The sequence below is a fragment of the Alosa pseudoharengus genome, unplaced genomic scaffold (assembly GCF_046254945.1).
Source record: "Alosa pseudoharengus isolate Yale_2024_CS ecotype anadromous, Long Island Sound unplaced genomic scaffold, YU_APseudo_1.1 YU_APseudo_1.1_scf_16, whole genome shotgun sequence".
Taxonomy (NCBI): Eukaryota; Metazoa; Chordata; class Actinopteri; order Clupeiformes; family Clupeidae; genus Alosa; species Alosa pseudoharengus.
Window position 1 is genome coordinate 18538975 of NW_027468630.1, and position 15259 is coordinate 18554233.

The 15259-nt window shown below is 41.5% G+C and overlaps 1 protein-coding gene and 1 long non-coding RNA gene across 2 annotated transcripts in view; both read right to left on the minus strand.

The window, feature by feature from the left end:
- Positions 1-1651: 1651 nt before the first annotated feature.
- On the minus strand, positions 1652-2335 carry LOC143125654 (uncharacterized). The gene is made up of 3 exons (XR_012987304.1): positions 2288-2335; positions 2029-2140; positions 1652-1939 (listed from the first exon to the last, which is right to left on the minus strand). It is a non-coding gene; the product is annotated as an uncharacterized LOC143125654 (long non-coding RNA).
- Positions 2336-3101: 766 nt separating this feature from the next.
- LOC143125243 (mucin-5AC-like) overlaps positions 3102-15259 on the minus strand; it is a 31782-nt gene continuing 19624 nt past the window's right edge. The window contains exons 31-41 of the mRNA XM_076286584.1: positions 15114-15212; positions 8364-14953; positions 8058-8166; positions 6606-6853; positions 6314-6497; positions 5719-5902; positions 5409-5587; positions 5232-5301; positions 4416-4544; positions 3659-3734; positions 3102-3278 (exon numbers count right to left, since the gene is read on the minus strand). Of these exons, the coding sequence (XP_076142699.1) occupies positions 3102-3278; positions 3659-3734; positions 4416-4544; positions 5232-5301; positions 5409-5587; positions 5719-5902; positions 6314-6497; positions 6606-6853; positions 8058-8166; positions 8364-14953; positions 15114-15212 (8045 nt within the window). The remainder of the gene's footprint in view (positions 3279-3658; positions 3735-4415; positions 4545-5231; positions 5302-5408; positions 5588-5718; positions 5903-6313; positions 6498-6605; positions 6854-8057; positions 8167-8363; positions 14954-15113; positions 15213-15259) is intronic.

Here is a 15259-nt window from a genome sequence, read left to right on the forward strand (position 1 = left end):
CATGCAAAGGCTTGGGCCCGGTAGGCCAGTAATCCATCCCTGACCTGGACAATAAACTGGACTGGTCAGTCAACACTCTACAAGAAAGGGCAGAGCAGGCTGTACTTCCTGAGGAGGCTTCGGTCCTTCAACGTCTGCAGCAAGCTCCTCTGGACGTTTTATTAGTCTGTTGTGTTGCTATAGTGTCCTCTTCTATGCTGTGGTATGCTGGGGAGGAAGCACTAAGAAGAGAGATGCTGGGTGACTGGACCGGCTGGAAAGCTGGCTCTGCTGTGGGAGCTGAACTGGAGTGCATCACTTCAATATCAGACAAAAGGACTCTGAACAAACTGATCAACATGTTGGACAATGACTGTCATCCACTCCACAGCACCATCATAAAGCATAAGAGCTTGACCAGTTGGAGACTACACTCACTGCCATGCACAACTGACAGACTGAGGAAGTAATTTGTCCCCAGGGCCATACAGCTCTTCAATGCTTCACTTAAGGGAAGATGAGAGATAGACTTCTCTGCATACTGAATCTGCCTCTACACCTTCCTCTACACTTCCATGACCTCTGACTGTACTGGCTGTCCACTGGCCCACTGTGTTACTGCTTACACTGTCTACAGAACAAGCTAGTTCAAACAACTATTTCGTAGCCTATTATATCAGAAATAAGTTTGCTTCTTGTACCAGTTAACAGAAATAGCTGTTTTCCTGAAACCTGACTCCTATTTATCTGATGTCTGAAACCTGACTCTGACAGCTGAGGATGTCCTAAAATGTACAACGTATTTGGTGCCCTGACGTGTGGCCCTTGTGTCCCCCACCAAATATGCCCAACTGAAGGCCAAGTGGCCTTGCCCCTAAAATTATGAAATGCATATAAACTTAATATATATAATTAAAAATTTATAGTATTTTATGATCTGCATAATTACTAATAGCTAAACATATTTAGTAATTTAAATACATCATATTGATATTTAAATTATTAGGCTACACAGTGAGAGTGTGAGTGTGCCTAACCGATTGTCCCGGGCCGATTTTTTGTCCCAGTCCAGCCCTGATAGCAAAGAATCATTCCTGCCTCAAAACCTGAATTGCTGCTAAAAAGGTCTAGACTCATTGTGGAGACATGGAGAGGCTTGGTAGGTATTATAAGAACCATTGTGAGAGCTATGAATGCAAATAAAAATGTTTACACTTATTATTTAAAAAGGGTATGAATAATTTTGGACATGCCATTTTTTAATTTCTGTCCAAGAACCACTGGACTCCTCTAGACTCTTGTCAGCAGTATAATTTATGGAGAGAGAAATCTCATTTACAGCAAGTCAGCATTTAAAAAAGTGGTTAACAATGTTTATATTTTTTAAGAGCAACCTGTGGCACTTCTGGGTCATCATTTAGCTGGGTCAGGCATTACAGTATTATGAATGGTTGTGTGTAATTCTGTAGTGGTTGCATTACATAACTGCAATTTATTTTTTCCAGTGCATTAAAAGTGGCTACAAATAAATTCATCATGATTGTTACATGCAAAATTATCAAATGTAGCAGCACTTATGATAAATAATAATGTCAAGACACGATCATGCATGCATACTTATGTTTATTAAAATAAAATTTAGGAAGATACAAAAGCAGTCTCATGCTCCTACCATACGAAACTGCTGATTACTTTACGTCTGACATAAATGGAGAAGGTGATTTATAATAAGAGGTGCAATGATGCACTAACTCATTAACGTCTTCTTCTAAGCTTTTTAGTCGCTGTGTTTTCCATGGTGGTGCATGTTGACTGAAGACAGCCACATTGCTCAATGTAGTTATATGAATAACTGAACTTTGAGCCATCAGGGCAGACCATCTCCACCTCTCTTTTGCTAGTTGTAATCTCCTGGCAACAGGAACAGGACGGCTGAAACGTGCTTGTACTCGGAGAGAACCTGAAAGACAGCATATGGAAGTGTTAGAGAAAGTTATTGTTACTATAGATTTGACAAGATCTTCTTTGTTCTGCTGATCTGCTACTTACCAGGAGTATGTTGGACAAAGACCTTGACAAGTCGTCAAGTCAACCTTCTGGGAGGATGTGCAGCCATTATGCTGCAGGTATGTAGATTCCGTTGTCTGGTTGCATTTCCTTACTATAGAAAGAAACAGACATGCAGCTTTTAGCACTGCTCTCAATGTTTAACATCTCCCAGTGGATTAGTACATTTCCAATTACTGATATCAATACAAATCAATACAATATCTGATGATTAAAATAAAACCTTAACAAAAGAACTTACCACACAAATGACAGCAACCATCAGGTGCCATGACCTCTGTCCCCTGTACAGATCACACAGAAGATAAAAAATAAGATCTATATATACATATATATACATTTATTCATTTGATACATTTGTCCAAAGCGGTATTCTTGAAAGAGTTGTGTCTCTTCAAGAGTTTTTTTGAAGATAGAGAGGGACGCCCCTGCTCTGAGGGAGTTCGGCAGATTGTTCCACCATCAGGGGGCCACAGATGAAAAAAGTCTGGATTGCCGTGGGAGTAGGGGAGGCAGTGCCAGATGACGCTTTTTGGAGGTGTGCTGTGGCCGAGGGGTAACATAAGCCTTTATGAGAGTAAGTGGGTGTAGACCCAGCAACCACTTTGTATGCAAGCATTGAATTTGATGCGGATGGCTAAGGGAAGCCAGTGGAGCTCAATGAAAAGTGGGGTAACGTGCCCTTTTTGGTTGATTGAAAACCAGACGGTCATGGAAATGATTGTTTTAATTACTTTCAAATGATGAAATGAAATAAACACAATAAAGTATATATATATATATATATATATAAAGAAAACCAGACGGGCCACAGCGTTCTGGACCAATTGTAGCGGTTGTAGGTGATATAGGTGATGCTATCATAAGACCACAGTGACTGGCAGTATGTGATGATGGTGTACAAACTAAATAGCATAGCCTTCTCCCCAGTTGTTACAATATGGATAGGGGCACTTAGAACATTACAAAATGATCTACTTTAAGTTTTTAATAAGATTATTTAAGCCTACACAGTGATTACATTTAACTAGTACTTAATTTCTCTAGTGTATGGCTCAAACATGATCAAATTGCCTATTCACATTTAGTCGTTCCACACTTACAGGAATGCAGTCATTGGGGTTGTAGGGAGGACAGAGTGTCCTGGCCTCCATAGTGATGAACGTGCTCCCGACCTTCACACACTCATACTTAACACACTTGTTCCCAGGTGGACTCCAGATACCATTGACCTGTCAAAAACAACAAAGTCCATATAATAGTGTTTAGTTTTGTTTGTGAGTGGGTGCACTTGAATATACATTTAACTGCATTACATACACAGCTTTGATATTGGCTGGCTGCAACATATAATATTTTGGTTATTAACTCACAGGAATAGAGTGTGTGAGGTTTCCTGAATACACAACCACACACATGGTCTGCACACACTTTGTACAGCATTCTCCTGGTGGCAAAACTGGCTCGAAGCCCTTAGGAAAAGAAGACATCATAACATACTCAGCATGCCTCCAAAATGATTTTGAAAATTCAGCTCAGGTCAAATGTGTGTGTGTGTGTAAATTCCTACAACTTCACTGTTGTTTTTTTGACTATGTAGGAAGCCTCTTACCTGTGGACAGTAAGTGTCACATATAATAGGCGCACATAGGATCCTGTGTAAGCCGCCATCATTTTCCAGTTTGTCACTACACAGACAGGTTTCACAATGTCTCATAGGCACACTGCTGCCTGGCTGCAATAGGACAGGAAACATTTTTTTTATAAAAATCATTCAGATTTGTAGGATTTTTTCTTGTATATGACCAAGTAATATGACGACACAATAAGTTCTATGCTAAATGTTAACCATGACTGCATAGACATGAGATTTCATGCGAGTTCTTACCAAGTATTCCGTGTTGTTGTATACACAAACAGGTTTAGGAACTGCAAAGTAAATAAAAAACAGAAATACCTTTTGTAATTAACTTTTGCCATGAAGGAGCAACCGTTTTAGGACCAGAAATTTTGCACTAGATAAATCCTTACCACACTTAGGGCAACATGCCCCCACATCAGTCTTTTGAATGTAGCCAATGGGACAAGAGTGGGTTGGACATGTGGTGACATCACATACTATAATGACAAAACCACAGGCATATTCAAATTATACTCTTTAGATGTTTACTGTTTGTTGTCTGTGTTCTGTTGTTATTTTAAATTACTGTCAAAAATAAAGGGAACTTGGTTTTGCACCTTGAATCTACAAAAACAAAAAAGGTTACATAGGGACTTGCAGTCTTCTTTCCCTACCAATGACTGTCAACATCTGTCAGTGGTTACTTACCACATTTGTTTATTTCACAGCATCCTACTTTTTCAGTCACTTTAATCTGGCCAGGCTGATCACAGATGACAGGGGGCTCAGATGGGCATGGTAAAGGATTGCAGTAGACTCTTTCATTGTCTGCATCACATGTGCAAAGATCACAGCCATCGATCCAAGTTGAATTTCCCTGATTTAACAATAAAGAACATGTCAGAGCAGAAGAACAAGTAAAAAAAAATGTAGACATCAATCAATCAATTTAACGTTGGACGAAAAAATTGACCTAAAATCCATGTAAAATAAATGTTGATTTTTTTCGACCCCAAAAGGCACGCATTTGTGCATTTTGTTTTCACAATTAATGTCTACATGAATATCATGGTTGTTTTTCTGTTCACAGAGAAAAGGATCTGAGATATTTAGAGCTCTAATATTGGAGAGTTTTCTTTACCTGTTTCCACTTTCCATTTGGTAGGCGGCAAATAACTTAAAAGGAAAAAAAATAACAGAAAATGTTCATTTAGAAATAACATTTTCTACACAGATTGCGCCCTGGTCATTTCTTTGGTACATACAACAAGTAATGCATCTACGTTGTGAACTGCTTGAAACAAAACCAGATGTTTTTTGTCCTTCGTTTCATTTTCTTACCACATGGTTCTTTAACGCATTCATTAGAATCAGGGCTCAATAAAGTAGTTCCATTTGGACAATAGCATCCTTCCCATGTCATAGATGTCGAATAGGTGAATTCAGTTTTCTCTTGAATGAATTTGTAATTATAGCTATAAGGGAAAGTTGATATAAAATCAGATGACTTCCTATTTGTATTTGAAAAGATTAAACACACTCTAGTCTCATTAGTTCAGTATACCTTCTATCACAAGTGGATGGAACTTGTGGACCACAGGCCTGATAGACCAGGGGTGCATTGCATTCGAAATCTGTGTAAACAGGGCACATATTATAAGATGAAAAGGCATAATAAGGTATGTATAATAAGGTATAATTTCAGTTGTGAGATTAGAAAATAGATTTCTACAAATCTTACCACACACTCCAGCTGTGGCACCTCTCCAGTCAATGCAAATGCCATTCAAAGCGCACTGCTGAGCATAAGACTGAAGGCTGGCACAACCAATAGAGATATTTCTTGTATAGCATATGTCAAACTCGCATCCCTCAATAAATACATCATAGGGGATCACCTCATGGCACATTTCAAAGACCCTTGGAAGGAGATATGTCATAATCAGCAACAGCACATTTCAGATTTTGTCCAACTGATTACAAATTACATTAAAAGTATATAAATTATTTTTTTCCAACACGATGCGTCATCTTATTTGTCACTTTCTTACTTGCTTGCAATGATTTTACAGATGGCTGAAGTTTCTGGTGGACAGGCTGTAGGTGGGATAGGGGTTGGGGGTACTGGGCAGTTGCTATCATTAATCTTCCACTGGTGGGCCATATCTGGGCAAGATGGATCAATTTTTCCATTGGGCAAGAGGCAGTCGTCCGTCCTATTGTTGTCACATGTTCCTGTGACAAATAAGAGAACATACTTGAATTTTATCAGAGGATAACAGTGCTGCATTTGACAAATGGACACAATAGTCATGCTTAACCATGGATTGAAAATAAAAAAAAATATTGTTCCAACTCTAATTGATAGGGTAGCCCAATGATTAACCTAGCTATATTTGATTTGATTTACTACTTCCTGTACAGCTATATATTCATTCTGTTCTTTAAATGTTGAATGGTAATTATTATTAGATATAATAATACAACAAATATACAGTATATTGTTACAATTTGAATTTTACAATCTGCTAACAAGCATAAATTTAAAAAAAATGCAAAACTTCAACTCTAACATTCTTATTCATCAAATGAGGGATAACTTCCTCATTACCAGTTCTATGAACAACAATTGAAAACAGCATTTACCACACTGTCCCTCGGTGTTGCCATGAAATATACTCCAAGGGAGTTCAACACTGAACTGCAGCCCAGAGAACATTATTTGAGCGCCGATGGCTGGTATTGTCACGAAAGCATCAATGCCAGTGTTGGTGACTTCGAAGTCACTGTTCCTGTAAGCTGGGTAGATGCGCTTGTGATTGACATAAATCTATGAGAAAAATGAAATAAGTGTTTACATTAAGAAACACATATAATAGTAATAATATAACAGATATGTTTTAAAAGAAGTTTGATAATCAGGACAATATTTTCTTACCAAGTTTGTGACATTTCCTGGAGAGAAATCTTGACTCATATAAATTTCAAAAGATTTATAATAAATAGTCAGTGATTTAGGACATGAAAGACCATCTGGTGCATCACAATACACATTATCAATGATGATGCTGAAGTTGTATATTGGTTTGATCTCTTTAACCAATATATAAGAGCAATTTCCTTGGAAATTATAATATGTTCCATCAAATGTCACATAATGAGGATCTCCAAAGCCAAAGCAGTGACCTACAATAGATAAGACGTATGAATTATGTCAGTCATTGGTTTTGGATATGTAGTAACAATATAGTAGCTTGTATGAACCATTTTATAAGAAAGTTTGTACAATCCAGCTTTTCCTAGTATATGTAAGGGATCACGGCAGCTGAGGAATCCTAATATACGGAATTAGCGGACAAAACAGAGTTGCCACAATATAGGCAATAGTCATGCCTTTATAGCATGCAAAGTAAACAAGCGGTTTAGTTTAAAAAGAAGACTTGATCAGTTCAGTAATGGTGGGCAGTTAGCTTGTTTACAGTTGATTCCATTGTTGCAAAGCATTGATATGGAAGTGTGATTAATCTTTTTTTTATCAGATCTACTTCATAGGTGTCCCATTATACAGAATTAATAGCCATCCTACTAACCAATCAGAAAAGAGTATTTCTTCTATCTGGGTGATTATTATCATTAACCGATTTGATTTTGATTTTGGAAATACTCACATTGGCATTCCTGTTTGAAACAGCAGCCTGATCCATCAGGAACAGTCTTTGGTTGGAGGCCATTAACACATGTAAGCGGTGGTTGAGGTGGACATTTCTTAGGGTGCTTGATGATTTCACCATTGAAACATGTTTCTAGCATACACTTATCAGTGGCGGATACCCAAGTTTCTCCACTCTGCACAGAAATAATAGGGAAAAATTACAGTCAGTCTATTGACAGTCGAAAATCCTTACAAGAAAATGAACAGACTGATTTCATTGACAATACCTTTATATTGGGATAACAGTCAGTAGAATGAGTTGTTGGTGAAATAGTCGTTGTTGAAGTTGAATGAGTCGTTGAAGTTAAAGGAGTTGTTGTTGAAGTTGAAGGAGTTGTTGTTGAAGTTGAACGAGTTGTGGATGGAGCACTGGTGGAGCTACATAACATGCCCTTTTTTATTGTGCAGTTTTTAAGGCAATGGGCAAAGTAAGTACATCCTCCAAGATCGGTATGACTATAAATAACAGAATCTGTGTAAAAAATTAACTTTGGTTAAAAAAATTAAATGGCAGAAATTCTCACATACAGTATGTGCTTGATATATAAATAAAAAAAATCTCTTGCCTGGTTGGTAAATTGTTCCATTTTGGAGTTCACATCCAGTACACTGAGGTTGTGTAACATAGGTGCTAGTTGTGCCGGTAATCACATTAAATGGGGTGGTAGATGTAGGTACAGTTGTACCTGTTGAACTTGATGGAGTTGTTGTAATCATTGTTGTGGTTGAAGGTGTTGTGATTGTGGTCGTTGTTGAAGTTGGTGGACATGGTCCACAACACTGGACTCTAATTTCATAATCAAAGCAAATGTTTTGGAGCCCTTGGTTTTTGTTCAAGCAAACAAGTCCAACAGATGGAATACATATCACGTCCTGGCCTACTTCGGACAGTGGCATATTGGGAAACTGTTTTGCCCTGCATTCAACTTCTGTAGCATGTCCACAACCAATACGTCGAGAATGGAATAGTTGTGAAATTGATACAGACTCTCCTCCATCAGGGCCAGGTGTAGGGGGACCGAGATCAATCCAGTCAGACCACTCACAGGTACAGTGTGGGATAGGTGTACTGGGTGTTGTAGATGTTACGGTGCTGGTAGATGTAGTAGATGTCATTGTGGTCGTGGGGGCAGTTGTTGTCGATATTGTTGTTGAAGTTGACGGTGTCATTGGTACAGTTGTTGAGGGTGTTTCAGTGGTTGTAGTAGTTGTGGAGTTAGTTGTTGATATTGGAGTTGTAGGTGTAGAAGGAGTTGATGTACTTGTGGGTGTTGTAGTGGTAGTGGTTGTGCATGGTCCACAGCAGCGTACTCTGATTTCATAATCGAAACACTCTTGATTATTTCCCTGGTTTTTGTTCAGGCAAACAACTCCTACCGATGGATTGCAAGTGACATCTTGGCCCAACTGGGAAAGTGGCAATGTTGGATACATCTTAGCCCTGCACTCAACTTCTGTTGGTTGTGGACAACCAATACGTTTGGAATTTATGAGTTGAGAAATTGATTCAGAGTCTCCTCCATCAGGGCCAGATGATGGAGGACCGAGATCAATCCAGTCAGACCACTCACAGGTACAAATTGGGATAGGTGTACTAGGTGTTGTCGATGTTACGGTGCTGGTAGATGTAGTAGATGTCGCTGTGGTCGTGGGGGTAGTTGTTGAAGTTGACGGTGTCGTTGGTACAGTTGTTGAGGGTGTTTCAGTGGTTGTAGTTGTTGTGGAGGTTGTTGTTGATGTTGGAGTTGTAGGTGTAGAAGGAGTTGATGTACTTGTGGGTGTTGTAGTGGTAGTGGTTGTGCATGGTCCACAGCAGCGTACTCTGATTTCATAATCGAAACACTCTTGATTATTTCCCTGGTTTTTGTTCAGGCAAACAACTCCTACCGATGGATTGCAAGTGACATCTTGGCCCAACTGGGAAAGTGGCAATGTTGGATACATCTTAGCCCTGCACTCAACTTCTGTTGGTTGTGGACAACCAATACGTTTGGAATTTATGAGTTGAGAAATTGATTCAGAGTCTCCTCCATCAGGGCCAGATGATGGAGGACCGAGATCAATCCAGTCAGACCACTCACAGGTACAAATTGGGATAGGTGTACTAGGTGTTGTCGATGTTACGGTGCTGGTAGATGTAGTAGATGTCGCTGTGGTCGTGGGGGTAGTTGTTGAAGTTGACGGTGTCGTTGGTACAGTTGTTGAGGGTGTTTCAGTGGTTGTAGTTGTTGTGGAGGTTGTTGTTGATGTTGGAGTTGTAGGTGTAGAAGGAGTTGATGTACTTGTGGGTGTTGTAGTGGTAGTGGTTGTGCATGGTCCACAGCAGCGTACTCTGATTTCATAATCGAAACACTCTTGATTATTTCCCTGGTTTTTGTTCAGGCAAACAACTCCTACCGATGGATTGCAAGTGACATCTTGGCCCAACTGGGAAAGTGGCAATGTTGGATACATCTTAGCCCTGCACTCAACTTCTGTTGGTTGTGGACAACCAATACGTTTGGAATTTATGAGTTGAGAAATTGATTCAGAGTCTCCTCCATCAGGGCCAGATGATGGAGGACCGAGATCAATCCAGTCAGACCACTCACAGGTACAAATTGGGATAGGTGTACTAGGTGTTGTCGATGTTACGGTGCTGGTAGATGTAGTAGATGTCGTTGTGGTCGTGGGGGTAGTTGTTGAAGTTGACGGTGTCGTTGGTACAGTTGTTGAGGGTGTTTCAGTGGTTGTAGTTGTTGTGGAGGTTGTTGTTGATGTTGGAGTTGTAGGTGTAGAAGGAGTTGATGTACTTGTGGGTGTTGTAGTGGTAGTGGTTGTGCATGGTCCACAGCAGCGTACTCTGATTTCATAATCGAAACACTCTTGATTATTTCCCTGGTTTTTGTTCAGGCAAACAACTCCTACCGATGGATTGCAAGTGACATCTTGGCCCAACTGGGAAAGTGGCAATGTTGGATACATCTTAGCCCTGCACTCAACTTCTGTTGGTTGTGGACAACCAATACGTTTGGAATTTATGAGTTGAGAAATTGATTCAGAGTCTCCTCCATCAGGGCCAGATGATGGAGGACCGAGATCAATCCAGTCAGACCACTCACAGGTACAAATTGGGATAGGTGTACTAGGTGTTGTCGATGTTACGGTGCTGGTAGATGTAGTAGATGTCGTTGTGGTCGTGGGGGTAGTTGTTGAAGTTGCCGGTGTCGTTGGTACAGTTGTTGAGGGTGTTTCAGTGGTTGTAGTTGTTGTGGAGGTTGTTGTTGATGTTGGAGTTGTAGGTGTAGAAGGAGTTGATGTACTTGTGGGTGTTGTAGTGGTAGTGGTTGTGCATGGTCCACAGCAGCGTACTCTGATTTCATAATCGAAACACTCTTGATTATTTCCCTGGTTTTTGTTCAGGCAAACAACTCCTACCGATGGATTGCAAGTGACATCTTGGCCCAACTGGGAAAGTGGCAATGTTGGATACATCTTAGCCCTGCACTCAACTTCTGTTGGTTGTGGACAACCAATACGTTTGGAATTTATGAGTTGAGAAATTGATTCAGAGTCTCCTCCATCAGGGCCAGATGATGGAGGACCGAGATCAATCCAGTCAGACCACTCACAGGTACAAATTGGGATAGGTGTACTAGGTGTTGTCGATGTTACGGTGCTGGTAGATGTAGTAGATGTCGTTGTGGTCGTGGGGGTAGTTGTTGAAGTTGCCGGTGTCGTTGGTACAGTTGTTGAGGGTGTTTCAGTGGTTGTAGTTGTTGTGGAGGTTGTTGTTGATGTTGGAGTTGTAGGTGTAGAAGGAGTTGATGTACTTGTGGGTGTTGTAGTGGTAGTGGTTGTGCATGGTCCACAGCAGCGTACTCTGATTTCATAATCGAAACACACTTGATTAATTCCCTGGTTTTTGTTCAGGCAAACAACTCCTACCGATGGATTGCAAGTGACATCTTGGCCCAACTGGGAAAGTGGCAATGTTGGATACATCTTAGCCCTGCACTCAACTTCTGTTGGTTGTGGACAACCAATACGTTTGGAATTTATGAGTTGAGAAATTGATTCAGAGTCTCCTCCATCAGGGCCAGATGATGGAGGACCGAGATCAATCCAGTCAGACCACTCACAGGTACAAATTGGGATAGGTGTACTAGGTGTTGTCGATGTTACGGTGCTGGTAGATGTAGTAGATGTCGTTGTGGTCGTGGGGGTAGTTGTTGAAGTTGACGGTGTCGTTGGTACAGTTGTTGAGGGTGTTTCAGTGGTTGTAGTTGTTGTGGAGGTTGTTGTTGATGTTGGAGTTGTAGGTGTAGAAGGAGTTGATGTACTTGTGGGTGTTGTAGTGGTAGTGGTTGTGCATGGTCCACAGCAGCGTACTCTGATTTCATAATCGAAACACTCTTGATTATTTCCCTGGTTTTTGTTCAGGCAAACAACTCCTACCGATGGATTGCAAGTGACATCTTGGCCCAACTGGGAAAGTGGCAATGTTGGATACATCTTAGCCCTGCACTCAACTTCTGTTGGTTGTGGACAATCAATACGTTTGGAATTTATGAGTTGAGAAATTGATTCAGAGTCTCCTCCATCAGGGCCAGATGATGGAGGACCGAGATCAATCCAGTCAGACCACTCACAGGTACAAATTGGGATAGGTGTACTAGGTGTTGTCGATGTTACGGTGCTGGTAGATGTAGTAGATGTCGTTGTGGTCGTGGGGGTAGTTGTTGAAGTTGACGGTGTCGTTGGTACAGTTGTTGAGGGTGTTTCAGTGGTTGTAGTTGTTGTGGAGGTTGTTGTTGATGTTGGAGTTGTAGGTGTAGAAGGAGTTGATGTACTTGTGGGTGTTGTAGTGGTAGTGGTTGTGCATGGTCCACAGCAGCGTACTCTGATTTCATAATCGAAACACTCTTGATTAATTCCCTGGTTTTTGTTCAGGCAAACAACTCCTACCGATGGATTGCAAGTGACATCTTGGCCCAACTGGGAAAGTGGCAATGTTGGATACATCTTAGCCCTGCACTCAACTTCTGTTGGTTGTGGACAACCAATACGTTTGGAATTTATGAGTTGAGAAATTGATTCAGAGTCTCCTCCATCAGGGCCAGATGATGGAGGACCGAGATCAATCCAGTCAGACCACTCACAGGTACAAATTGGGATAGGTGTACTAGGTGTTGTCGATGTTACGGTGCTGGTAGATGTAGTAGATGTCGTTGTGGTCGTGGGGGTAGTTGTTGAAGTTGACGGTGTCGTTGGTACAGTTGTTGAGGGTGTTTCAGTGGTTGTAGTTGTTGTGGAGGTTGTTGTTGATGTTGGAGTTGTAGGTGTAGAAGGAGTTGATGTACTTGTGGGTGTTGTAGTGGTAGTGGTTGTGCATGGTCCACAGCAGCGTACTCTGATTTCATAATCGAAACACTCTTGATTAATTCCCTGGTTTTTGTTCAGGCAAACAACTCCTACCGATGGATTGCAAGTGACATCTTGGCCCAACTGGGAAAGTGGCAATGTTGGATACATCTTAGCCCTGCACTCAACTTCTGTTGGTTGTGGACAACCAATACGTTTGGAATTTATGAGTTGAGAAATTGATTCAGAGTCTCCTCCATCAGGGCCAGATGATGGAGGACCGAGATCAATCCAGTCAGACCACTCACAGGTACAAATTGGGATAGGTGTACTAGGTGTTGTCGATGTTACGGTGCTGGTAGATGTAGTAGATGTCGTTGTGGTCGTGGGGGTAGTTGTTGAAGTTGACGGTGTCGTTGGTACAGTTGTTGAGGGTGTTTCAGTGGTTGTAGTTGTTGTGGAGGTTGTTGTTGATGTTGGAGTTGTAGGTGTAGAAGGAGTTGATGTACTTGTGGGTGTTGTAGTGGTAGTGGTTGTGCATGGTCCACAGCAGCGTACTCTGATTTCATAATCGAAACACTCTTGATTAATTCCCTGGTTTTTGTTCAGGCAAACAACTCCTACCGATGGATTGCAAGTGACATCTTGGCCCAACTGGGAAAGTGGCAATGTTGGATACATCTTAGCCCTGCACTCAACTTCTGTTGGTTGTGGACAACCAATACGTTTGGAATTTATGAGTTGAGAAATTGATTCAGAGTCTCCTCCATCAGGGCCAGATGATGGAGGACCGAGATCAATCCAGTCAGACCACTCACAGGTACAAATTGGGATAGGTGTACTAGGTGTTGTCGATGTTACGGTGCTGGTAGATGTAGTAGATGTCGTTGTGGTCGTGGGGGTAGTTGTTGAAGTTGACGGTGTCGTTGGTACAGTTGTTGAGGGTGTTTCAGTGGTTGTAGTTGTTGTGGAGGTTGTTGTTGATGTTGGAGTTGTAGGTGTAGAAGGAGTTGATGTACTTGTGGGTGTTGTAGTGGTAGTGGTTGTGCATGGTCCACAGCAGCGTACTCTGATTTCATAATCGAAACACTCTTGATTATTTCCCTGGTTTTTGTTCAGGCAAACAACTCCTACCGATGGATTGCAAGTGACATCTTGGCCCAACTGGGAAAGTGGCAATGTTGGATACATCTTAGCCCTGCACTCAACTTCTGTTGGTTGTGGACAACCAATACGTTTGGAATTTATGAGTTGAGAAATTGATTCAGAGTCTCCTCCATCAGGGCCAGATGATGGAGGACCGAGATCAATCCAGTCAGACCACTCACAGGTACAAATTGGGATAGGTGTACTAGGTGTTGTCGATGTTACGGTGCTGGTAGATGTAGTAGATGTCGTTGTGGTCGTGGGGGTAGTTGTTGAAGTTGACGGTGTCGTTGGTACAGTTGTTGAGGGTGTTTCAGTGGTTGTAGTTGTTGTGGAGGTTGTTGTTGATGTTGGAGTTGTAGGTGTAGAAGGAGTTGATGTACTTGTGGGTGTTGTAGTGGTAGTGGTTGTGCATGGTCCACAGCAGCGTACTCTGATTTCATAATCGAAACACTCTTGATTAATTCCCTGGTTTTTGTTCAGGCAAACAACTCCTACCGATGGATTGCAAGTGACATCTTGGCCCAACTGGGAAAGTGGCAATGTTGGATACATCTTAGCCCTGCACTCAACTTCTGTTGGTTGTGGACAACCAATACGTTTGGAATTTATGAGTTGAGAAATTGATTCAGAGTCTCCTCCATCAGGGCCAGATGATGGAGGACCGAGATCAATCCAGTCAGACCACTCACAGGTACAAATTGGGATAGGTGTACTAGGTGTTGTCGATGTTACGGTGCTGGTAGATGTAGTAGATGTCGTTGTGGTCGTGGGGGTAGTTGTTGAAGTTGACGGTGTCGTTGGTACAGTTGTTGAGGGTGTTTCAGTGGTTGTAGTTGTTGTGGAGGTTGTTGTTGATGTTGGAGTTGTAGGTGTAGAAGGAGTTGATGTACTTGTGGGTGTTGTAGTGGTAGTGGTTGTGCATGGTCCACAGCAGCGTACTCTGATTTCATAATCGAAACACTCTTGATTAATTCCCTGGTTTTTGTTCAGGCAAACAACTCCTACCGATGGATTGCAAGTGACATCTTGGCCCAACTGGGAAAGTGGCAATGTTGGATACATCTTAGCCCTGCACTCAACTTCTGTTGGTTGTGGACAATCAATACGTTTGGAATTTATGAGTTGAGAAATTGATTCAGAGTCTCCTCCATCAGGGCCAGATGATGGAGGACCGAGATCAATCCAGTTAGACCACTCACAGGTACAAATTGGGATAGGTGTACTAGGTGTTGTCGATGTTACGGTGCTGGTAGATGTAGTAGATGTCGTTGTGGTCGTGGGAGTAGTTGTTGAAGTTGACGGTGTTGTTGTTGTTGTTGTTGTTGGACATGGCCCACAACACTGCACTCGAATTTCATAATCAAAGCAAATCTTTTGGAGCCCTTGGT